Source organism: Sphaeramia orbicularis, chromosome 12 (genome assembly GCF_902148855.1).
Source record: "Sphaeramia orbicularis chromosome 12, fSphaOr1.1, whole genome shotgun sequence".
In the NCBI taxonomy this organism is placed as follows: Eukaryota; Metazoa; Chordata; class Actinopteri; order Kurtiformes; family Apogonidae; genus Sphaeramia; species Sphaeramia orbicularis.
This window is the reverse complement of record NC_043968.1, coordinates 61,990,683-62,017,605: the sequence shown is the minus strand read 5'-3', so window position 1 is coordinate 62,017,605 and position 26,923 is coordinate 61,990,683. Positions and strand designations below refer to the sequence as shown.

At 38.9% G+C, this 26,923-nt stretch overlaps 1 protein-coding gene across 1 annotated transcript; it reads right to left on the bottom strand.

Moving 5' to 3' along the window:
• Nucleotides 1-1,489: 1,489 nt before the first annotated feature.
• fgf10a (fibroblast growth factor 10a) lies at nt 1,490-23,566 on the bottom strand. Its single transcript, XM_030148417.1, has 3 exons — nt 22,199-23,566; nt 4,279-4,382; nt 1,490-2,323 (listed from the first exon to the last, which is right to left on the bottom strand). The coding sequence occupies exons 1-3, from the start codon at nt 22,635-22,637 to the stop codon at nt 2,123-2,125; spliced, it is 744 nt and encodes a 247-aa protein (XP_030004277.1). The 5' UTR covers nt 22,638-23,566; the 3' UTR covers nt 1,490-2,122.
• Between the last annotated feature and the right edge of the window lie 3,357 nt (nt 23,567-26,923).

Here is a 26,923-nt window from a genome sequence, read left to right as displayed (position 1 = left end):
GGGGAGGGGTAGGGGGATCAGTGTCTTGAACACATTTCAAAGTAATTGTACTTGATATGTCGTTTACAGAACACCCAAGTAATCATATAAACAGAGGACTAGATGCCCTGGGAGGATGAAAGGAAATCTGAATCTCCCTCTGATGCATCATACTTACTCACGTTTTGACATGAGCGTTAGACACTGAAGATTCCTGCGCTCCAAAAGAGGATCCAGGACCTTTTTGTAATAAACACGGCAGGATGGACCAACTCCGGTGGATTCCATCATACTCAGAAATTAACTTACAAACACACACACACACACACACACACACACACACGCAGAGAGGGGAACAGATGGCAGAAAGTTGAAAGTGATTGATGCATTGAACAAATTACAACTGCTGCTGCCCTGGGCAAAGGGAGACTCTGTGTGTGTTTGTGTGATAACCTTGCTCGAGGTCCGATCCGTTACCCGCTGGATTCTATATGAACTTAAACCACGAAATGAAAAAAAAGGTTGAAAAACGGTGAACAAATTGTGAACAGCAACAACACGAAGGAGAACACGTTGAAGAAAAAGAGAGGGAAAGCGAAAGAGGAATAAAGAAAACATGACATCATAGTTAATTAGAATCAGGTGATAAACAAGAGAGTGATATTTACGTTACACCATATGCCCTGCTCCATGTGTCTTTCTTTCTCGGGGGGCACAGCAACAGGTTTCAGACAAGTAAGGTCAAGGAGGAGGCTTTTCCCAGCTGCTAGACCACACTGATGCACACGCCTCTTTACCCAGCCTGAGTGTAGTGTGTGTGTGTGTGTGTGTGTATGTGAGAGCGAACCGTTTCTAAAGCCTGTTTTGTCGTTATCACATAAAAGACAGTGTTTATCCTCCACAAAGCCAGGATCACCATGTGTACTTGTAAGAGAGACGTTTATGTACAGAGAAATGAAAACCTCTGAACTCATCAGGCAGGTTGTCTGCTGGTTTTCTTTCAAAAGGATAATTTCTTACAGATTGCTAAATTGAGAAGTACTCCACTCGCTTACTCGCAGTCTGTTATTGATCCTGATTAGTAAGCTAAAGAAGACTAGGATGCTTTTGAGTTGGCGAATCGTTGAAATATGCGCGCGGGGAAGGTAACTTTTGACTTTGAAATAGTATCAGTATCATTAATTCCCCTGCTTTCAGATAGTAATAGGAATAAAAAGTCTGGAATCACAACCCACCTGTGAGCTTATTAAGAGCTTTTTATAGCGTCTCTCAGTTCATAATGAGACCATACACTTAATGAATCTCATTATTGCATGCAAAGTAATCCGTTCCACACCGTACTACACTGATATTTATACATTACTTAAAGGAAGGTGAATCAGTTTGCTGCATGTGTTGGTTGTAGAGGTTCCTTGAATAGTTTATTTATTTATGTGTTTATTTTTTTTGTCTTCGTTGTGCATTTACAACCAGATATTTCCAAAAGAACTCAAACGCAAACAAGTTAAAGACAAATATATTTTTATATTTATTTAAGGTTTAAATGATTAGTATTTAAAAAGAGAAGCATAAATGGTAAAAAAAGACAAGAACTTGTCCTTTTGTGTTTTTGTTCTTTTTTGTTAAATATTACACAAAATAAATAAATTTAAAGAAAAATATGATAGTGTTAGACTTGCTGTTGTTTTGCTGCTTTCTTAACTAAACTCCTTTGATTTTCCTTTCATTCTTGCTCGTCTCGTTCTACTTCTCCGTCCTCTTTTGCAGTCAGCTTTGGATCAGTAATTCCCCTCGCTTCAACCTTTCTCGTCCGCTCTTACTTTGGTCACTTCATTTCTGCTGCTAATCATAGTTTGGCACAGAAGTCATTTCTTTTCATATTCTCTACCATGCCAATTCATGTACTTTATAACTTAAAACAGAAAATAAAATATACATTGTATACCAATATATCTTATTTCTTTCTCTAAAAATAGAAATGTCTTTGTCCAACAGAGAGAAATGTCTATAGGTTTCCACTCTTTTCCATCTCAGTGCATCATTCAGACTTTGTTCAGATCTGTCCAATGTAGCCATCACTGTAACTCCCAAAGTGTCCGATGCTCTGCCGTTTGCAGAGCTCCACCATGGCTGATTTCTCCAATCATCGTGGTTGTACCACAATGGGCAGGAAGTGACTGGCTGTGTTTTTCCTCCGTGTCTTCTTCCCCCTCATTGGCTTGCCATTGGCATTGAGTCCCACAAACATATGCTTCTTTTTGTTACGCCATTCGGCTGAAGCGTAGGTGTTGTACTTGTTCTCCTCGATGCGTTCAATCAGCCGACAGTCCGGACCGTAGTCCCTCTGCAGATTAGAGATAAAAGGAGTGTAGAGTATAAATGTTAGTTATGCAAATCAGTGCAAACCATGAATGCAATCTAATCCTTCGGCTTTATATTCTTGTGTTTTCTTTCTGTCTGATAATAATGTATAGTTTTCAAAGGGCTTTAGAAGGGTTGCTTTGTGTCTCCTCAGCCTGTTCTCCATAAGTGGTTTACCCTAAAATGCCAAAGTTTGTGAATAAGGCTTCAGCTGTTTACTTGGATTTATTCAAACACAAAAGCTTTTGAAAACAATCTTCTACTCAAGACTTTTGTGAATTTTGCTTCCAATTTTTGCTCCTGTTCCTCTGTGGTTTTCATCGTCTGTGTTTTTCAACCTTTATGTTTAATTATTTCTTTCACCTCTATGTTTCCTGTCAGTGATGAATCTTTGCTTGCAAACTGAAGTCAGGATCCACCTTGAATGTGTTATTTTTGGTGCTGTTTTAATGTTAAAGGTGTCCCGTTGAGCCTTTTCAGACCAAAACAACAACATGTTGATGTTTTACTTGTTGTGACAATGTGGATCAACAAATGGTCAGTGGTTGCTTCAGAACAATCCCTGGTGTAATCAAGAACGATTGTTAAAAACTGGACATGAAATTGCTGTGGAAGTTGTTTGTTTGTCCGTGGGGTGGTAGACGGGGACAGAGAGGTTAGTAATGAAGTGTGACGTCTTAAAGGCTTGGGCTCGTTGCCAGGTAAGAGCATTGTGACACCATGTTTGTGCCTTATATTACCACAGTGACCACCCACTGTTAAATGAACAGAAAATGATCTGAGAGAACATTTGTCAGTTTACTGGAAGCTGCCCTTATGCTTTAGGCGAATGTCGCTTAAACAGACAGTTAACTGAATGCAGTTGATATTCACAAGCAAAAATGTACTTGCCCTGAATGCACAAATACGCACACACTCTCACACGCACACACATATCACAATATAACCCAGTCTCTGTATCTGGCCACAGCTGTTCAAATTGGTTCCAGAAGTAAAACTAAATGTTCCCAAAACCAAATGAGAATATTTTGCACACACACTGTGCAGTTTTCTAAGTAATGTTGCTGCTTGGTACAACCAGACGGTGTATGATGGCTGCATTTCAATTTAAATGATTAGAAATCTGTAATCATATAAGGTAATTATGTCATTACTTTGTGACTGATTTAAAAATAAAGTCCACACAGTGACTTTTTATCCATCTGTCATGTGATAGTTTTCTGTATAAATCAAACGGTAAAACTTTAAAGCAGTCATAATCCTTTTTTGTCACTTCCCTGTGTTAATCTGGCAATGTAATGAAACAATGATTTCATTTGATTACCACTGGATAAAGAAGTCACTGTGTAAACCCATCAAGTGTAATGGAACCTGCAGCGCCGTGCTGCTATAGCTTGTGTTGCACCGAGCAGAAGACGTCATGGGAATTCAGTTTCAGGCTGTGCAACAGAATGCCTCTCTTTCTTTTCTACCGTGTGTCATTTCATCTGTGGTGTGGCTCCAGAGAGACACGCTGAAAGTTGGGTCTTTCAAAGTAAGGAAGGAGAAAAAAGGAGGTAGAGAATGAGATGAAGAAAAGGAGGGAGAGGGAGAACACAGATGAAACAAGGGCTGCTCTCCCCAGAGGGACTGAAGCAGAATAGAGAAACTGAAGGATTGTGTTTCCTGTTTCTGAATGGAGAGGAGGTAGGTAGCAGAGAGGAGAGCTCACACTGACCAACAGTGGTTTGTGTTTCTTAAATGCAGACTTGACAATTGTTTTAAAATTATTCAGGCTACAGATTTGCAGTTTAGTAGTGAAGGGTCCCTTTGCAAGACTAATTTTTTCAAGAATTTAACAGTTACAGACGGATGTTTTAGCTGTCCTGCAAAATATGAAATCAGAGCAGACTTTTTGTTTTGTAGTGGATGTAAAAGAGTGCTGAGATGGCTGCTTACCGCTCCGTATAGCTCCCCCTTCTTGCTGATTGCCAGGTAGTAGTTACTGCTGAGGCCCCTGATGGCCACCACCCCCACATCCACTGACCTGATCTCCAAAATACCTGGTACAGGAGGGACAGAGACACAGAAAGGTCAATGCTTCAGACAGCTCACTTAGATCTTATTGGATTCAGGTTTTCTTTGCCCTTTAGGTTTTACTGACACCAGATAAACAGTGTGCTTTCTGTCCAAATGCTGCAACTAGTGCAACAGAAGACCTCAGAACCAGAGTTAGCAAACACACAGTAGGCAATAATCCCCTGATTACTTGTTTTAGTTTTTCATTTTTTTCTGACTTTCTTGTCTTTAAGCTGAAGGAAGTTTGTTACTGCTTTACATAACATCTGTAGAGAAGTGTCAGGATATTGCTGGTATTGTCTACCATCTTACTTTCTTTACTCCCCTTTTACTGATTTTCATACGTTAGATTTTATGTATTTACTGTGTTTTTATATGAGTAATTGTGCATGTGAAATAGTTTTTATGTCAAACTGTTGTTGTCCCCTAGAAGAAAAGATCTTTATGGGACCTTCTTCACCAGATGACAAATACGTTAAATAAAAGCAAACATGAAGTTCCTCCTTGGATTGATAAAGTTGATCTAAATTTAAAGTCGCACCTTTTAATGACCCATTTCTTTTGTGGGATTTGATCATTTTAATATCATGGCTGACTTGTCCCCATATAGAAAACATGTTCTCTATCAGCACTTGGCTGTGTTCTGCACTTTGCAGCGCCCACAGCAAGTGTGATTTGTTTAAAGAAATACAAACTAGACAAACAACTCAGTAAGTTTTTACTGAGGTTGACTTATAGGGGATTTTTAGTCTGACTTGCTGGAGCTACTCTGCCAGAATAAGGGTAAATATTTCCCTTGTGCAGTTGCAGGATTTTCATTCTCCTTTCCACTACCTGTACATTATCGCTTTAAGAGTCCACCTCGCTCAACAACCTCCAAGCTGCAATTACACCCTGAAAATAGAAAGTTTTGGCAAAGACACACATCTTTTTATGTGCCATCTATTTCTTTACAGATCTAATCCTTTTGATGCCGGGATGAGCTTCCTCATGTGCATGACAAACAAAACAACTTCTCCTCCAACTCAATTTTGCAGAAGCACTGTTGCGGTGGTAATGTCCAAGAACAAGGTAAACAACCTAGATCATTTTTTACGTCTTCTCCAGAATGACAGTGGAGGATGGCAAATGTATCTACGGCACTGGCACAGTGTTGATAATGAGGTGTGGAGATAAGTCTGGCTGTGGAAGACTAGTGGTGGCTGATATTAAATCACATCACCCCAGTATTAGGCTAATCTGTAATACTACGCAAGGCTACCGTTGCTGTTTCTTACTGGTTTCAGCATGGCTACCAGAGACTGTGTAGAGCAGGGGTGTCAAACTCATTTTGGTTCAGGGGCCACATACAGCCTAATATGGTATAAAGTAAGTAAAATAGTATAAATAATAGGATAAGAACTTATAAATAATGTCAACTCCAAAGTTTACTCCATGTTTTTGAGTGAAAAAAATTCTGTAATGAAAATGTTTATATCTACAAACCGCACTTGAACATAACATGAATAGAGCTGCAACCGATTAATCAATTAGGTGCTTGAAGCCAATGCAAAAATTCCCGATTCGATTAATCAACTGGAACTGATTGAATGGAGATATTCTATTGCAGTTTTCCTGAATTGAAGCTTCTTTGTGCGTCACAATAAGCGTCCGTGTGAAAAACAATACTGGAACCAATGCTTAACAGCAGAGAAATGAAGGAAACAAAGCTTTGATTCCGGAGAATTGTGGTTGAATGATTTTTTTGGATCACTTTGAGTCGATTAATCGGTTGCAGCTCTTAACATGAACAAATATGAACAACCTGAAAATTCTTAAGAAAAACAAGTGCAATGTTAACAATATTACTCCTTAGTTTATCATTTATACATGTGCATCACAACTTACAGATCACAGTAGATCTGGGTGCTTCTATGAAACTGGTCCCTAAAACCAGGATGTAGGGGCTAAAAATTCAAACCAGATGTAGACTAATGTTATGAAGCAAATTTGGAAGCACTTTGGGTCTATTTAAAAAAAAATGCTTACTGAGTTAAAAGAGAAACTATTTTTCAGATAAAACACATTTTTATATTATTTCACATTATATTTAATACAAAAATCTGCATGCAATACATTCAAAAGGACCTGAAAATTATGCGCTACTATTTTTTTTGACTATCTCTATTTTTTCACAGGTACATTTTAGGAATTGAAGTAAATATTCAAGACAGAGTGTTTCACAAAAATGACCACTGTTGCAACCGTGATTTATATGCATTTAACTGAGCAGGTTCTGCATGTAATGCTAGTGGACACGATGGGTTACATACAAAACCTGGAATGAGACTGCCGATTCATGAAAAACCCACGTCTGGATTAGAAAAACCACTAGGATCATCAAATTTAGCACAGTGTCTTTATTTTATAGTGGTATATAAGACCATTTCAAGACATGTGGTTCAGATAAAATGCACTGACACCTGGGTAGTTTTTCAGGTCCTAATTTTGGTCCTATTTTTGGCCCCAATATTTTATTAAAAATTCATTAGTTTTGGGATGGCTCAGAGCAAGAGTATATTTTTTTTGCATTTATCTGAGGTCATCATTAGGTACATCCTGGGGGGAAATATGTCTCAATTTCTCTTTTATGATTGGGTCTAAAAAGCTGGCAAAGTGCCAGGTACCAAAATGAACCCAGTTTCATAGAAGCACCCATCTACAAATACACAAATCATTTAGTAACAGGCAGAATATTGTTAAAATTCCACATACTTCTCTTAACACATCTCAGTTTGTTCATATTTGTTCAGGTTATTCATATTTTTTGAAAAAAAGGCTAGTCTGTCAATGTAAATATTTTGTGTAATTTTACTTTTTTTACACTAACTTTTTTACACTAAGAAGAAAATTGGTGGTTTTCATTATTTATAGGTTATGATGATAGTACTTTACTGGTCTGACCAACTTTAGATTGAACTGATCTAAAATGATTTTAACATCCTTGATTGTTAAAATCTTCAGTGTAATTTTTGCATTTCAAAAATTCATCCCATGGGCTGGATTAGACTCTTTGGCGGGCTGGTTTTGGCCCCTGGGCCACATGTTTGATTCCTGTGGCATAGAGTATGCATATATGGAATTTAATTGCATTAGCATTATTGGTTTAAAATATAATAAGGTGCCTCTTAAGGTTTTAGGTCTCCATGTGTAGCTCCTAATACAGATCTATAATTATGCCAAATGGCTCATAAGTGCTAAAATACTGCAGGAAAAATCTGAATCATTTGACTTTTTTCCTCACAAGTGAAGCCCAGTCTTGCCTCTTTCACTTTCCACCTCAGTATGTGACAGTCAGACCTCAGACCGGCCTCTTGCCCCTGTTCATTTGCTGGTTAGTTTGCGGGCTGTATGCCCTGGGACCGAGGTGCAAGCCAGGAAAAAACATTTCTCCATTCCATGTTTGTTTTTTTGACCAGGGGAGTGCAGGCAGGCACACGGACAGGACGGAGAGCGGCTTTCTGGCTGCCAGACTGGCAAGGGGTCAAGGCGTTCGTATCAGTTTTCAAGCCTGAACCAATTACTGGTTTAAGCTGTGGTCCCCGGCCCTTTCTTCTCTCATCCTAAAGTCAGTTACACCAAGCCATAAAACTATCAGGGCTTTGAGAGGATTAGCTAAAGGGGCCAGTAGGAAGTGGAGGCCTGGTTGCAGGAATATCAGAGATTGAGTAAGAGACGTGGAAAGTAAAGGTATCTCTAGGGGTTTGCTATTAAGGGTCAGTATTAGATTATATTCAAAGCTGCATTTCTGTTTGCACAGAACATTCAAGTGCTGTTTTCACATCTGATTTCTTTTTTTTTTTTTAACTATACACATTCTTTGAGGTTTTGAGAGAAACTAAAATAAAACCTGAGCAGGAGAAGTATTGATGAATAGAACCACCAAATGTGTCTCATTTTGTTCTTTAAACTTATCTCATGTTCATCGTGCCAATATTTTTTTAACCACATGGTCCTTTCGGCATTCTTTGCTCCTCTCATCCTTGGAGAGATTTGCAACATCCTGCAATCCCGGAGTGATTTTATGATGGTCGAAAAGTGGGGGGGCGAACCTTATAGTTGCTTCAGATGGAGCCATGCGAGAGCATCCTTCTGCTACAAAACATTTCACTGTTGTCTCCCCATGTCTGTTATTTTTTGTTATTGCAGCATAAGCACAAGTGCAAAGTGTTTTTATTTGGGGATGTTAAAAAGGGCATTGAATTAAATTGACATTTTGCTATGACAGTTATTGTGGTTTGTGCTGTAAGTCTTTTGTTTCTGTTTTTTATTTTATTAAATGTAGTGCTTGAAATGATCAGACTTAATCCATTCCCTCAGTCCCCTCATTTAGCCATAAAAAAGTTGTTATACTTTAAACTTTTAGATCCCCCACAGCTCACAGTGCATCGCATCAGCTTGGTATGTTTAGTTCATTACTCATACAGACCTGCATAAAAGCTGTTAATGTACCAACACTCCTCTATCTGGTTCAAAATGTTCCATCTGACTGTAGCACAGCTGACATTTCTGAGCCATGATCCCTCAAAATAAGATCTGTCTGTGCTGTGCTGAAGGCTGGTCCACCTGTTCAAACCCTTTTCCCTCCTCCTTGTTTGATGTGGTTTGTGGAAAACCAAGCACAGGGCTCTTTTATGGCCCCTTTACCAGTTACCAGAAGCAGCCCGTCTGCCTGTGAGTTAAAAGGCCAGGCTGCAACAAAAGACTTAGATTGCAACAACAGAGTTTATGGCTAGAAGATGGAGAAAAACAGACCAAAGCCTGCAGGAGACACACACTAGGTCAAACCCTCTTTACAAATGGTTCAAACTTTCAACTTTGGACATGCTCAGCCTGTAGTTTGGAATTTACAACCTTACTATATTTATTTATTATGATGTAGTCATATTCCATCTGTATCCGTGTGCCCTGGACCTCAGCCAAACACATTAATTATGAATTTGTTCTAACTGTAAGAAGGGAAATTATGACCCAACACTAAAAGCTCAAATAGTACCATGTTCACTAAGTATAAAAGGAATGGACATTCAACTACCAAGGGCAAACACCTGCAACACTAAGACATCCAGAAAAACAAACCAAAATGGTCTTGACAGAACTACAAATGAAAATAAACACAGCCTATAAAACAATATTAAATTATTCACTACCTAATTTCCAAAAGGCTAGTATGCTCTTTAATGGATTTTGTAGCCCGAATTTGAGCTCCGGTGTCAGTCAGATCAGTAAATCAAATGGAAATCTGCTTTTAATGCATAGTTCTTGTTACTTTGTGTCTGTAATCTCAGATTTCCTAACCTGTGCCAAGTAGTCAATATAATTTCTTAGCTTCATGTCTTCTGTGCCACATCAGTGCTCCATCTGTCTTTAAGATCCTTCTCTTCTCATCTGACTCTTAAATCTTTCAATGTCAACCTCTCAGTTTTCTCGCTCTCAAACATTTCAGTGATGGTTAGATGGATTGCCTTGTTATTGTGTGTGTTTTCGATTGATATTCAGGAAAGTGTGGTTTTAAACAGATATTCTGGATGCCTATAGCATGAATATCCTAATGAATTTGGCATTTCCTTGACTTTACCACAGTTGAGAATTTTATGGAAGAAGTAGTGTCTAAAATCACCCATTTGGTAAAAATCATGATAACCTTTTGTAATGGTAATGACTGAACATCATAAATTAACATGATGAACATAGTAAATATTAATTCTGCGAAACATCAGCATGTTTACGTTGCATTTTTACATGTTGAATGTTGTCCTCAGTACAGACTAGGGTTGCATGATTAACTGTTTTAGATCTGCAAGCTCGATTTTATGTCCCTCTGCAATTATTTTCACACACCATGTCTGCATTAACAGGGTGACTTTTTCCCATCAAACCATGCTCACGCTTCTCACTGAGCCATTTCACCAAATGACCGGACTGTGTCAAGACACCTTTTGACGACTGCAAACAAATGCAGTGTGTTAGATCCTACACCCATGGTGTGACGTAGGGACATGAAAGGTTTCAATGAGTTGAATAAGTCACTGCCTTGATACTTTCGCTCAAACAGTCTTATACCACTTATTACTGACTGATTTCCTTTTTTACCATTAAGTCACCTTCACATAAAATATTAATACTAGAAAAATATTTGGTGACTCTACTAAAACACTATAACAAATAGAACAGAGAAAATGAAGATACTTTTGTTTTGACACCAGAAAAAAATGAGTAAAACAGCACCATAAGCAGCCTTAAATGTAAACCCTTCTAACATCTCATATATTATATGAAAATCCGTTTAATATATTGTCATCAGTTGTCAATTTCAGTACATTATATATATATATATATATATATATATATACACACACACACACACACACACACACACACACACACACACACACACATATATATATATATATATATATATATATATATATATATATATATATATATATATATATATATAAATATAAAAAGCATGCCCTGGGATTCAGTGTCTCACACAGGAACACACACATTCGCAGACCGCACACGGACCCCCCCCCCCCCCCCCCCCCCCCCCCCCCCCCCCCCAGAAACACGGCCAGAGAGACTCCAGCTGAACCTAAAGGTTAAGGGAGGTTGTGAAAATGTTTCCACTGTTTATCCAGGGCTCTTTTTTGAAGATTATACTGCGGTTGTTCACATTGTGACCTCGACACGGTGACCAGCTGTGAGTGGGTCTACTGCATGCCTTCAGCCTGGAGAGGTCCCGCTCTGTATTGTGAAATATTGTCCGTTAGGTACTAGCTTGTGTCATGAACTCCCCTCGTGAGAATAATGGAAATGGTTTAGTTCTTTTATTCCGATCCAACGCTCTGATATTTGGATGAACCCCTGAATTCCCTTTGTTCTATTGCAGTGGTTAATTCTCTCACTCTGTTAGATGTTAAATATCAATGTGACTTTTATAAAACAACTTTTTCTTGAAACAAAAGTGACCCTATTATGTGTCTTTAAGATCTAATATCTGATTTGAATCAGTTGAGGTCTAAACACCAAGATCATTTTTCTTCTGGAAACTATGGCAACAAAGTGACTGACGATGTCTTGTATTTGCTGTGACATGAATTTATATCCATGCAACCGCCAAAGAGTCAAAACGAAGGAAATCAACCAAAAAAAAAAAAAAAAAAAAATGGATAAAGGAATTTTGGGGGTGGGGGGTGGATGGACCACCAATGTGTTTAATTCAGAAAATGAATTGAAAATATAAAGCTCTTCTGCTGTATTCTGACCTATGAATACACATGAAAGAAGGAAAACTGTAGAAAGGAACAAGTTTTCTTGGCCATTGCAGCGTATCTGCCCGACCTGTGGTTTTAACAGAATTAAACCATTTCCTTTGCATTATTTTCACTTGGAGTTTGGTTGAATATTTCCGGCTCTTGATGAAGTCTGAGAACAAAAAGCACTTCTTGTTCGCGCTGTTTGCTGGTGAGCGCTGGTGGCAATACAGAGTTGGAGTCGACACTGCTGTATATTATGTGTTTTGAGGAGAGTTGAGGTATTGGTTAAGACTGATGTGGTTGACAGCAGTATCATCATGCACCAAGAGGCCACATCAAAGCCTGCCTGGCCGACGGTTTTGACCAAAGCTGAGCAAACAGAGCCCTGGTTCTGATTTGCTATATATCCCGAAATTTTTCACAAATCAAATTTTTGGCAAACAGTAAAATTGTTTGGCGTGTATTAGATTTTTGAGTTATAAATCATCTCAAATGGATATTGTGTGGCCTTTGTGCACTGCACTGAATGGTTCTTATTCTTATAGTACTTCTTGTATTAGCACGTTTGTTCATTTTGACCTGCACTCACTGTGTTATTTAACTTCTTCTTGCCCCCATAATGGTTTTATTTCCTTTCCTGACAGGAACACTCACATCACTGTCTTGTTGGATGGAAATAGCCAAAACCGCACTTTTCAAGCTGTGTGTGATTTCAAAAACTGGCAAGAGGTTTCAAAGAAAAACAAACCCAGATTACACCAAAATCAAGCAAAAATGGATCACCTGAGTCAAAACGGTCTGTTTAAAATACCCGAGGTCTCTCTGCAGAGCCAACAGATAGCGTTATGTTTCGTCTGTGTGGCTCATCATTCCAGTCCGCATAATTTGAGATCACTTTACAGAGCGCAGCAAGACCGCAGCGAGTTATGTCATACACGTTTAAGAGCAGCTGGGAGGAAACCAAAAGAAATTCACAGTGATGTTAATGGAGACTTGATGGAGAGGGAGGAAAAAAAGAACATAACCACCTGAGATATTGTGATTCCTTTAACACAGTTGACTTTGTAACATGATAAAGTGCCAAAGCTGCCAGTCTGCCAAAACATTTCACAGGCCTGACACGGCAGGAGTTATCTTTTCAGGCAAAGTGCTGTAACGGTCGTCTGCATTTCACACATTTTTTATTTACAGTTCAGCTGCCAGAGCGAGGTTGCCCAACTGTTGTGGTTTTAGTTGTTGGCGCTGGACTTTGAGTTTTAGAAATCTTGTTATTTTACACCACAAATATTATGCACAGACATGAACAAATATTATGTAGTTTGTTGCAAGCATCATTCTCACTCAATTTTTTTGTAGCTCTATTTTTCTTTCATACATGCTTTTTTCTATTCGCATGTACACACTCTCTCTCTCTCTCTCTCTCTCTCACACACACACACACACACACACACACACACACACACACACACACACACACACACACTCACACTCACACACACACAGTGTAATTAGCTGGCATTCCTGGCAACTGTGTTCAAACAGCTAGGCTGTCCAGATGCCTCTCTGGACTCAACTCTGAGCTCTAAGCTCTACCTTTGATGACTCCATTAAGAGCCTCACTTTCATGCAGTGTGTGTGTGTGTGTGTGTGTGTGTGTGTTTAGCAGGGTTAGGGGTGAGTGAGAAAGTATAGAAGGGAGCAGGAACATGAGGTGTGTGTGTTAGGTGGGGGGCTTTTCCTGAAGCACGTGGTGTCTATATTGCAGCAGTCCTGGATGTTATCTGTCACAGATGCTATTCTTCACCTCCTGCTGCTTTACTGGCCATGAATTCAGCCCGTTCACATGCACCAGACTAACACTAAAATGACACTTTCAGTATCATGGGCTTTTAATGCATTTTCATTAGAGTTGAGTTCAAAAGACTCAGTTTTTTTTTTTGTTTTTTTTTCTAGAAGAAGTCTCTAAGAGGACACAAAGCTGATTTTCACCCAGATATCATGCTAACATACATAAGGAAATTATTTCCTGCTCAGAGAACTCAGTTTTGAGTAGAGCTGCACAAGTTAGTGAAAAGTCATATTGTGGACAATATTGCATTTTGTATCTCTTTGCTTAGTTGCACAGGAAAATGCACAGATTCCTGATCCTTTTGATAGTATTCTCCTCAAATATAATAATTCTAAATAGTATGCAATGACTTTAATTTTGCATGTTTTAGTTTTACACAGTTCATCTCTTTCTGCTCAGTTTCACTGAATTAACCATGGAATAAATTCCAGCACTTTCACCATTTATACTTAATGTTTTTTTTTTTTTTTACTGATCAATTATATTTTGTCCATAAATATGAGAAAAGGTGCAAATGGAGCAGCAAAATTCATTTTAAAGTCTTCAGATTTTAGTCGGACCTGTAATGCTTCAATACAAAACATGCAGAAGTACTGAGTTCACTAAATGTAGTCACAAAAGCAGCACATCTTCACATTTAGGATCTAAGGTGTCAATGTTTTTTTCAATAATATATGTTAAAAAACAAGGAAGCATGTTGCTACTTGTGGCGTTGCTTCCACCTGTGTCTGACTTTCATGATGGGATTACACAGTATTTGAGGATGTTCGGTGTTAGTGAAATTACAAATTTTGCACTTTGCAGGTCTGAAGCTGTAAATTGTGTTAATGACTTCCTTCACTGTTTATTCCTGTCTTGACATTGCTGTGATTCTGTTTTGCAGTTTGTTGTCAAATGGGATGTTTTGTTATTTCGACAATAATAAACTGCAGGGTGACTGTTTGGAAAGCACTGAGATGAGCTTGAAAACCAGGCTGAACGGGCAATATGCAGGCATTCATGCAGTAAATGGATCATTGTGTCAAACAGACACTGAGAAGACATAAGAAAAAGTCAGAAATATGTTGCTGTTATGTCAAATATGTCAACAAATTCCAGTAAAATGTTTCTATTGAAAACACTATCATTTGTTTAGCAGATTTTTAGAGAAGATGCTAGCTTCTAGGAAATGATGATTCACATCCAGACTTGATAGCTGTTTGGATATTTCGGTAATGACTGAAAACTAGTTGTACATTAGTATCTCTTTTTCTTGTTCTCTCTTCTCTTGGATGTGCATGATTGCACTCTCTTCACATAATGTAAACAATGAAAAAGCCCGTCCATCAAAACAGAGATATCCAAAGTTAAGTTCTTTGTGGATCGTAATCGACTCTTGATGTTTGGAACCGTTTTCTCTTTTGAGTGGCGCAGTGCTCCACAGCATCGAAAGATCTTGCAGATACTTGATTTGCTGCTGAAAGACTTTTGTTTAAGGTGGTGCCTGACTGCTGGGGTTTGTGGCAGGACTGCCTTGTTCTGACTACAGAAATCTGGCTCTTATTTCAGTCTTGCTGTAGCTGACACATTAATGGACAGGAGAGGGAATGGATGGGAAAATATCAAGCAGTGATGACAGGAAATATATCAACAATGACGGAAAAATGAGACAGATCCTGTCATTGTCTTCAGTGACCCTTGGGAAAAAAAACAGTAAAATGTAAAAAAAAAAAAAGTATGAAAACTGCTGTTTAACAATGAAAAGATGTCTTCACAAAAATGTTGATGGAAAACTCAGGAAATATGACTTTCATCAACTGTGGATGATCTTGTAATTTTCAGTGCTGCTCGTGTTGTTTTTCTATTGCGGAGACATTCAGAGCGTGACATGCTCCGTAAATGACCCTTTCCACACAGTAATGGTGTCAAAGGCCGTTGTCCAACAAAGGGCATCTGTAACCCTAACCCCGACTTTCACACTCACTCCTGTGTGTCAAAAGGAAAGATGGACCCTTAAATAGTGATGACAGTGTAGGACAGGATGAGGTCAATCAGTGTCAGTGGTTTTTATAACCTCTGAGGATGATATGCTTTATGAATGGGAGACGAAAAATGTAATTCAATAAAATATATCTCTTTTTTTGTTTAAAACATTGCATTTGGTTGAAACATTAAACTTTAGTCAATTGAATCTTATTATGTTAGAAAGCGAATGACCAAAATTCAATTTTTCCCCCCTAATAAAACATGTTGACGTTCAACATACTAAACTCTAAAGGGGAAAAAAAAGAGTGCTCAACATTCTGGCACAACACAGGCCAGAGAATTTATTACACAACTTGTACTGAACTCTTCCCTGTCAGAATGTCATGTCTAATATTTATTGTAAGACAGTACTATGCTGTAAATTTCTAATGCAAACAAATTCAGTGCTTTAGTGTTTCACAGAAGACATACAGGTGTTTTTTTTTAGCACAGAAAACACTTGAAAGGCCCGAGTGCAGGCCTCAGATTTCAGATGGTCCACAAGTCTCAGGCTGGAGGCATCACAGATTATGTAATGAACTGGGTGACGTGCCACTGAACCTCTAGTAAATGTCTTGTTAATCCATTTTCCTCAAAGGTCTAAAGCATGTTATCAGTCCTTTTATTGTTTTCATTATCCATTAAATATTGCAAGAGGCGAAGCCAGCTGTCAGTTATAGTAAAATAACAGGCTTATTACGTAAGACAATTAAAGTAATGTAATGTTTCTGCAGGACTTTGACAGCATTTGCTTGATAAATTCCATTAAGTCATGAATCATAACTGAAGTGATTTGATCCAGACCTTTTCTGCTTTTGATGCATTAAAATATCATGGAGAGACACTCATTGAAATAATAATAATAATAATAAACTATGATTTCTGTTGTAAAGCCATTCAGAAGCATTCTCAAGATGGAAATATGTGCTGATTTTTACTCCCACGAGCAAAATGAATTTTACTTCATAGGTAGTATATGTTTATTGTATGTTTTCATAGTACAGTCAAATGTTATTGTCTGTGTTACCTCCTGCAGCATAGATTAGAGCCTCAGTGTATCCTGAGCACAAACATTTGCACAACACTTTTATTTACGACTGCTGGAGAGGAGAGTCTACGATGTTGTCAAAGTAACTCTAAATGAGAAGCAATGCTGACACTAACCTCTGGTGCATCCACTACCTCCTCATAACTCTATTTTATGGGCCACACTGTTACCTTTTCCCACGAGAACCCTAAACGCACTCATCAGCTAGAGAACAGGGAGAAACAGGAGGAGTAAATCAAAATAAAGACTGGGACTAATTTTAAGAAGATGTTAAAAACGGAGGTAGGGGAAGCAGTTGTTACTTTTTGTTGTGTGTATAATCCTGCTGAGTCACTGGAGATGAAATAGAAGGCTGATTGGGACTCAACCTGGTGCAAATATGCATAATATGGAGCAGAATTTAACCGTTAAATCAGTGGTTTCCAACCTTTTTTGGCTCGTGACCCCATTTTAACATCACAAATTTCTGGCGATCCCGGACATTCAAAGCAGAGACTTTTTTTTTTTTTTTTTTGCTAAAATTGATTTGTTTTTGATCATGTAATAGTTTGCTATACTATGTTGCAAATAAATGTAAATTTTAGATGATATTTAGGCTATATAATGTATATTATTATGGACGGAGGCAGAAAAGACAGGTGTAGATTACTGCACAAAGTGAGAATTTTATTTTCCTTGGTCAGGATATGTACAGTCAGTCCAGCTTGGATTTACAAGGCTGACAATTAATACTGAACAAACAATAATTCAAACTATGAATTATGAAAGAGCTGCAGCATCTGAAACTGACCACAATGAACATTTGAAAGATAAACAGTCCCGCAGTGCCTCAGTTTCAGCTTCACAGTTTGTCATGTCTTTTATGTATTGGGATTGTCTCTCAACTCACCATATATTTTTTATTTGTAAGTTGTTTTTTTTTTTTTTTCAGCAATTACTAGAAATTTCAGGCGACCCCATTTGAATTCCAGGCGACCGAATGTGGGGTCCCGACCCCAAGGTTGAAAAACACAGCGTTAAATCATGACTAGATCATGCCATTTTACTGGAGCCAGAACAACATACGTATTGTCATATTTTACTGGATGGTAGATATATTGCAAGGTTTTACATCCCATTGTAAGACATTATAATCCAAACCTCTGTGAGCACCACCTACAAGCCAATTTAGCAGCTTATATGTGTTTGAGAGCAATCAAAGCTAAATAAATGAGTTTTCCCAGATATTTGCTTTTCTTAAGTCTTGTTTTTAAGGTTTTTAGATGTTATTTGTTTAGCTGTTTGTGGTTTTTCATTCCCAAATTTTTGTGCACAAATATGGCAACAATAAATCATGTGAAATGACATGATTTTAGTGTAATGTGTAAGCTTTTCTTGCCACATGCATGCATCGAAGTGTTCCAAAATTTGACCATCTCCACAATTCATATGAAAATCTAGTGAAACCCAAATAAAAACTGATTATTGCCCAATATGAAAATTGGCAGAACCAATAATATAAAAAACTGTGGTAAATAAATTATATATATTGCAATATTGTAAAAAAGCTTATTGTACAACACATGGATATCTGACACATTTTCTTGTATGTGTTGTTAAACTGCGTATTATTGTTACATATTGTTACATATTGGGTGAGATATTGCTATTGGAAATATTTTGTTCCCATAGTTTAGTATTTGGCCCCAAAATCCAGTATTGGTCAAGCTCTAAATCATATTAATTTATCCTTATATCTTCTCCAAACCAATAATGGAAATATACTTCAAGAGCCATTTTATTTGATCTTTCTCAGTATGATTCAGAGTATTCACTTATTTCTGAGCTTATTTTTGAGACGCTTTAAGGACAGTCCTTGGTGTGACAGGAGAGGGAAGTTAAAGTTATTCTGTGTTCTTTGAAGAATGTGAAATTTACATCCCAGAGTGACTCCTCTGAGCAAACAGACTAAAAGAAGTCTAAGGTGATGCACTACCTCTGGTGCTGCCTTTTCCATTAACAAAGCTTCCTGTCTTGGGTCAGTAGGTAGAGGTCAAACCAGAGGGGGCAGACCTGCGTAATTAGCCTGGACATGAAAAACCTGCACTAAATCAGAGAGTAATGTCCAGTGTATTAGACTATCCATAAATTGTGGTGTGTTGGATTCATTTATGTCAGTGGGTAATGTGTCGGCTCTGATTAATGTTTACAATAAAGATGTGTGGCAGCTTTTACAACCCGGGTGGTCACAGTGAAATTCTAAAGCTCCGAGTGTAGTCGCGTTGGCACCATTCGATTCTAATTGAGCTACACACGACCACAAGTCTGTGGTCCAACTGCAAACACATGTCCGTTTGTTTCATTGCTTTATTCGTTTGTTTGTAAACAAGATGTGACAGTCCACGGACAACATGCAGGGATGAAAACAGACTAGTTTTGTTGCATATGGTCAGTGACAGGATCAATGCTCATCACTTAACAGCCCAGTAGGATTTCTGCAGTCAGTGGATTGTGTTGAAGGCCATGTGAGAGGCATTGATCACATAAGCCCAAAGAGACAAAGAATAACATGCACTAGTTAACACACATGCACAATACAGGCCCTAAACGCTGAATGATGTACTGCTCTCAGCTTTGACAAGATGATTGGGAAGGCTCGGCTATGGAGAGGCTGGGCCACGGAGCTGGACTTCTTTATCACCTCTGACACCATCTAATGACACTCATTTGCAATTTGACCTCCTGAACATTACCAGACTACTAGACTATGATAACCACACCGTGTCCCCCACGGTTGACTTCAGAAAAATCCCTTTGCTGCATTGTTGGGAACTTTTACTCTGTGAACTTACCCAGGGCATTTTTCACTATAATTTTATGATATTTTAGACACAAAACAATGTTTTTTGGTTGTTTGCGGGACCAGTCAATCAGTCAAAGTAAACTCTTGTGTCTTTCCTTGTTTTCTGGTATCATAATCATAATGGAATTCTTATGACATTTCATGAATATGGAGATTAATTGAATAATCAAGAAAGTAGCAAGAGCGTTAAATAATAACAAAAAACGTGTTTGCAGCAATAGATTGTTGTGTAATGATCTCTTAAGCAAAATAATTTTGTTTTTGGCTTTGAAGCAGCTTTACTTCCATGGACTCTAAATGTGTAGCACTATAATTGAGAATAATTTGTTACAGTGTTTTAAAAAATGAAAACGAGCAAAACAAAAGCATTGATTTGATGTGAACAAACATGAGAAAATGGTCATGCAGAAGAAATGATGTCAAGTATGTCAAAAACCACATCCATGTTCTCAATTAGGGGAATGCAATCTAATTATGTTGTGTTTGGGTTAGTTTGTAGGGTACAGTTTGTTCTCTGCTGATTTTGAAGTACATTCTGCATTGCAGGAGGTGCATACAAGACATGAGTTTGAGCACATGTGAAATCAGTGCCAGTATCTCCACTTGTTCTCAGGTTGATGCAGTTTGATGAGATTCTTGCCAAATGTGTTACCAAGGTGCAGTTTTACCTGAAAACTATGGCTGAGGCCTTAAATTATAATTTTTTCCCCTCCACTAAGTTCTTACCAATTTTCCCACCACAATCAAGTGGCAAGAGCTGTTGAAATTGATGGATTGTGCCTTTAATGCCATGACCTGATGTCATTATAGTTAGTGACACGTTGCACCCTAATGGTTGAGTTCTTTATGTGCATGTGTTAAAAAGTGTATGTGTGTGTGCATGTGTGTGTCAAGACTGCAGGCAAGGGGAGGGAGGAAGAGACGCTAATTGAAATTCCTTCAGCCATGTCTGGCAGAGCCTTGGTGTCTGAGTGGCACACACACACATGCACACACATATTCACACTCGCCCTGGCCCTAATAAAAGTGGGCTTTGCCATATGGAGGCCATGTGCAAGACTGGCCTCTCTGTGCTCAGGAGTGTGTTGTGTATGTGTGTGTGTGTGTGTGTGTGTGTGTGTGTGCGCGTGCGCGTTCTCAGCAGGAGAGACTTGTACATACAGCGCCACAGACCCACAGACAGATGCATATAAACCTATGACATGTGTATGAAGCTGTGTGTGAATGGTAAAGATCCATTTATAAATATCACATTCACAGACACACATGCGCTCACATGCTGTTACGACTTCAAGCGTACACAGTGGACATAATACAGTAAAGACCTGCTATAATCACCACAAAGTTAACAGGTTTTTTTGGACATCACCCATCTGATTCAGTGAGCTGGCAGGAAAACTCTGGGCAGGTAAATGTGGGAGTAATGTTCTGTTCTCTTTCATCAACTACTGTCAATGTTGCCCTAAGGCGATGCAGCTTTTTTTTTAAGCTGCTCAGAGGCCAGGAGACGTGGAAGACCTGGAGAACTTCCAGATGTGTTTAACTAGAAGATAAAAACGTGGATTACAGAATGATAACAGACAATTTTGGCCTCAGGATCGGACATTAATAATTATGATGACCCTTACAAATAGATAAAACAGTTTATAGTTGCCGTTGTATAGATGGGGTGCATTGTTAGAAGTTTATAGTCTGCAGTGTGGTGGTGAAACAAATATTATATATTAATGCTAAATGATATAGGGCATTTTTAACACGTCAGTAATTTTTATTTGTCATTTTAAAACATATATTTGTATCATATAGCTTTAGTTGATCTTAATAAATTACACTTATAATAGTTGTTGAAAGGTGCGAGTGGACTTAGTTATTGACTGACCAAGAGAGACTTTGAGAATAAATGTGTCAATGTGAAGCTGAGTGGTACTGACAAAAGACCATGTGCGCTCAGTGACCCTTCTCAGGATAAATAAAGGTTAAAATCATGTTTCACAGCCCCCCAAATGCAAAACCAGATCAAGAAGTTGGACTAGCATGTGATTATTTTACATTTGAGCCTGTATAACCTCATATTTAGCATATGCCCACTGTCATAGCTGCAGCACAATAGCAGTTACGTCTAAGTGTACTTGTCAGTCTCCCCACTGGTTTGGTAATGGCTGTGTTTTAGATATTTCCTCAAAGAGGAAGAACTTTCTCTGGGCGATTTCTAATTGGTTCCAGTGGAGATCATCTCTCTTTCTATCAGCCTTGCTTACTCATTTTGTTTTTCCCTCTCTCTTCTGCTTCCCACTGTTACACTAATTCTTTTCTTTTCCAAATTCTCAGTAGTCTGGCAAATGTAGCTGCCTGTACATATGGTGGGAAAGGTTTGAGGCACGCATCTCTCTTATTTGTTCTTTTGCCCAGTCACCTGTCTCAGTGTGTGCAGAAAAAAAAAAACAGAAGTTGTGCTCCTGAGGGCTCTGCCCAAGGGATCAGTGAAGTTGCAGTTAATCTAATCTAATGTATTTCCTTTCTTTGCTCATTACTTGTGGGAATAACAGTTCAGCTCCATCATATCATAGCATGGGTACTAGTGATTAAAACATTCAGCTTTTGTGTAACTTACTTGTTAAACTTTAAAGAGCAAAGATGACAGAGAAGTCTAAAAGACTAGTACAGGTGTAATGAGGAATAGTCTTCTATGTAGCTTACATACTGTTAATAACTTAAGATACATTAAAACATATAAAGACATGAGGTGATCGACTTACTGTATGGATCGTCTTCGCTTTTGGTACCATTAACTTTTCCTTTCTTGTCAATGCGAAGGAAGAATTTCTGGTAGGAGAACAGTTTCCTACTGCGCACGTCTCCATGTAGGTGGTTGTAGCTGCTCCGCACGTGCCGCCCGATGACCGTGGCGGACGACGATGACATGTTGGTCGCCAGTGGCAACCTTGCTGAGGATGCGTGCAGCGGGGCAGGTGAGGAGGAAGGTGGCGGGTGTGAGATGAAAAAGCGAGGAGCGGTTCCTCCTGGTGCATTGTGGTTCTGTTCAGAGTCCAACGATAAAGGTATGGATGAGGACGGTCCGAGCAGGAGAAGCAGGATGAGGAAAGTGAGGGAGAGGAGGAGTGAAGGAGGTCTGCAGCAGGGGCAGGAGGAGAACCAGGCGACCGATGCACCTTGTGTCACTGTCCATCTACACATGGTAGTGGAGCTGGGAGAGCTGTGGAGGTGCTCAGGGGCTGGGGCATGCTGAGCTGGGTGCAGGGAGAGGGAATGAGAGTGGGAGAAACCCCCCCTGACTGACCAACTAAACCTCCTCTGTGCAGACCCACAACCTCACTGGGACTGTAGGTGTTAAAACCTGATGAATGGCTTGTGGAGGGGGTGGTGTAGACAGACAGCGGTAGATGTGATTGAAGCAGGACTCCAGGTAGCAGATCTGCTGTAATCTGTAATCTGGATGATGACGGTGTTGGTGAAGCCTGTAGAGCTGTATTCCCCTGTGCTGTTTATTCCTCAGTAGCACCACAGGAATGCATCAACATCCATAACTCAGATCACCTCGCAATGGGAACAACTGGGGTCTCGCCTCAAAGATCTTTCGCCGCCTCCTCCCTCTCCTCACAAGGCAGCTGCTCTTTGCTCCTTGTTGCTCACTCACTCATTTCAGACCCCCTCCTAATGTTTAATACACACATAAACGCTCATATCTTTAAAAAAGCGCACTCGTTATCTGTTCATTCATATACCATGCTAAAAACTACCGCACACACGTGTCCCAAACCATTTGTCTTCTCCAGTCCAGGGAGACAGAGGAGTTTTGGATCAACGATGTCAAACGGTTTAAAATCAATAAATAAAAAAAGAATCTCAAAAAAGAATTAACACAGCTTTTCATGAAGTGTCCAGAGAAATCCACAGAAGACGGGCCACAAAAAAGTCACACAATCCAGACTTTCTTCCTTTCTTCTCTTCTCTCTTTGTTTGTCTTGTTTTGTAGGAGCTGGTTTGAAGTTACTTGAGAGTGTAACTGAGCCTGAACCTCTCGTCTTTCTGCCCTCTCTTGAACGTCTGTCAGTGAGCTCAGCTCCCTATCTGTCCTCTGTCCTTTCCTCTCGGAGTCTGAGCTCCGGAGCAGCGCGTTGCCTCTCTTCTTTCCTCCTGTGAGTGGCTCCCTCTCCTTTGGCCCCCTCCCTCTTTTTTTTTGCCTTTCCCTCTCTCCTATCTCTATCAGCGGTGCTCTCTCTGGTTATCTGGAGTTTCTCTGAGGTGACTGAATCTTGTCTCTCCTTTCACCTTATTTATCTGCTGCAGTTCCCCAGATGTCATCTCTTAGTGTAATTGGATGTCTATGAAAACCACTTGGCTTTGAAGAACTGTGCACATTAATGCAGGCGTGCATGTGTGTCTGCACATGTATGTGTGTGTTCCGGGGGGTTCTGTCCCACCCCATTTTCTCATTCCCTCCCTCTCTCTCTCTCTCTCTCTCTCTCTTTCTGTCTCTCTCTCTCTATCTCTCTCTCTCTCTCTCCTATGTCTCCTCCCCTTCTCAAACTAAATCCCACCAGTTGAGCAGAGCAGGTCCAAAAGAAGGAACAAAAACCTTTCCTTTGTATCTCTGCCTTTTTTTGCTCTCACATTTGGTCCTTTTTTACTCCTAATCAGCTAAAATTATTTAAAACCCTGTGCTCATAAAACCTGAATCAGATACTAACACCTTAACTGATTCTTCTTTTCAGTCAGGATTTTTTCCTCTTTCAATATTAATTGTAAGAGGATGTCAAATAAACAGGCCTGTGAATTTAACCAGTTTAGATCCCAGTGGTTGTAATGGTTAAAACAAGTTTTTATACATGATTAAATCCTGAGTCACATCAGTTTTCTTATTCACTATCTGATTAATTATGCCTCATAATATTCCGGTCTACCTTTTGCTGCCTCCACTTCCTAAACCTCATGTACTAATTTTTGTCCACATAATTTTTAAGTATTCCCTGTTTGATTGGGATTTGTTCCTGCAGCAGAAAATGTGTTGCTGCTTGGATTCTTTCAGAGTTCCTTCTAAGAACTCAGCTAAATCATTTGGTTTTAAAGGTCAGCTCCTTGACGTTAGTGACTCATAATGAATTACGGTCAAACAACAACATTCCTGTCTTCTCCACATGGATATAACAATAACCAAACAGTCCAGCTATCCTGATTTGGTTATCTTCTTTAGTGGAATGGCTTCTCTTATAATCGGATCCTGACTTAGATGTGGGGAGTATTCTGAATATGCTCTACAGGACAGCTTTAGGCTGCTATTTCTTTCATCTGGATCATTTAAACTTTATCTGCAGATAAACATCTCTGTGTTTGGATGAAATATGTTGTGCTTTACGTGTGTTGCTTCTTTTCACTGTTCAAGAATTCAGGTCTACTGTCTGGTTTCAGCATTGTTTAATTTCCTTTTCACATGGTCAGACAACAACCATATCTCCTGTGCGCCCTTCCTTTTGCTTCTCTTTTCTCCTCACAGCTCCTCTTCTTTTTCTCTCATTAGATTCTCAATTATTCTGACTGTATTGCGGGAATTTTTGACTCCTGCTCAAGGTATGCAGCAGACAGATTTGAGTTATCATGTGTTACTATGTTTCTTCCCACATTTACTGTGGTCTCCAAGGGTCAATCTATCATGCATTAGTATTTCAGGATTTTCAAACAACTCCTTTTGGGGATATACTGTACTGTAACAGCACTGCAGTAAATAGGCTATAACCTTTTAACACAAGAGAGCTGTACACTTACAGTCAGCCAGCATTTCCCTCTAAGGTGGCTAAGTCTGACTGAAACTATACAGATGTTAGCTGCTGCCAGAAATCTGTCATTCACATCAGCTTTACAGCTTTCCATTTCCTGCTGAGGGCCTGAATCGCACATGGCAAAGATGGATTTGACAGGGAGCATGGGTGAAGGACCAACTACTGTGCTGAATTTCATGGAGTATGCAATGTCCATTTATTATTAGTGATGTTATTTGCTTATTTATCGGGCTGATGATCACGAGTTGAATAGTGTCCCTCAGACTCAGGCAATTTAGACTCTTGAGCTTTGGAAATTTGTGACATGCAGTTGTGACAGTTTTCTAAACCAACCAGCGATTGTATTAGTCAGTATTATAGCGAGCACATTGTCTACCTGGTTGCATGTTTTACATTTCATACCTGTTCTCAGGTACTGCTGCTATTTGTATGTAAACACCTGCAGACTAATTCAGCACCATGGACAGCATTCTGCGAAGTCACCTCTGAACAGGACATTATGTAAATGCGGAGCCTCATCTTAGGTGTAGAAAACTGTACTTGATGTTTTGTCAGGTTTGGCATTTGTTATTCAGCCTGGCATGAGGAGTGTCTGAGGCAGGATATGAAGAATTAGAAGGAAGGAAGTGACTTAATCAGATGCCTGTCAAAGGATGCACAAGCAACTGTTGTAATAACCTCAAAATATTTGTCATTTCTAGTTTTTACCTTTTTTTTTTAAATTATTGAAAAAATGATTAGTCTAAATATTTAGTAATTTTATTGACTGTTATTTTAATGAAAAAAGCAACTAGAATGCACTGGACAACATTCAATGGGAAAAAGATTAGTATACACTGTTGCCCATAAAAACATAAAAACTACAACTTAACTAAACAAAACTTAACTTAAAAACAAATCCTTTGTCAACTGTGTTGTGTGTGTGCATGTGTGGTTGTGTGTGTATGTGCGAGTTTAAGTGTGTGTACATATGATTTTTTACTTGCACTCTCTTTTTTTATCATTGTTTTTTACTGTAACTATGTTATACAGCCTACCTGTTGTGAAGTACATTGAGTCTGCCTTGTGCATGAAATACGCTTTATAAATAAAGTTGAATTGAATTGGATAAAGTTGGAATAAAACATTTTTACCTTTACTCATGAAGTGATTGTGACAATGTGATTTTATTCTTGATAGATAAAGTGTAACTGGGGCTTAAAGGTGTTTGCTGATGTGTATAAATAGGAATACAGAGGAATGTGCCTGAAAGCAAAATTATTCCAGTTTTATGGGTAACAGTGTATTAATACCCCAAACTGTTTTGTAACTGTTATACTTTCTGCTCTCATTTTATTGACTGATACTATTTTAGTGGGTCCTGGAGATGACAAAACCCTTAAGCATATAGCATTATATAATATCTGACTGCAAAGACAAAAAATAATTAAAACGAGGAACTGGCAAGAAGGAAGGAACTCTTTGGAAAGAGATAGAATGAGGAGGTGGAAGAGGAAAAGAACATCTGGTCAGTGGCTCTGTGGCTTAAATTTGGGGTGTAGAATGACAACACACACCCACACACAAATGCACAAACATAGAAACAAATGCACATATCAGCATGTGAATCATCCTTTTATCACACTGACTCTTGTGCGCTGTTTAATGAGGCTTTGTTGTAATATTGAGCACAGCTGATGTTTTGAA

What these genes read in the sequence shown, in the direction of transcription:
- fgf10a (XM_030148417.1), bottom strand. Translation starts at nt 22,637, where the DNA reads ATGTGTAGATGGACAGTGACACAAGGTGCATCGGTCGCCTGGTTCTCC. An exon ending in AAGCGAAGACGATCCATACA is followed by an intron (nt 4,383 to 22,198) that starts GTAAGTCGATCA and finishes CTCCTGTACCAG; the next exon opens with GTATTTTGGAGATCAGGTCA. An exon ending in AGGGGGAGCTATACGGAGCG is followed by an intron (nt 2,324 to 4,278) that starts GTAAGCAGCCAT and finishes TCTAATCTGCAG; the next exon opens with AGGGACTACGGTCCGGACTG.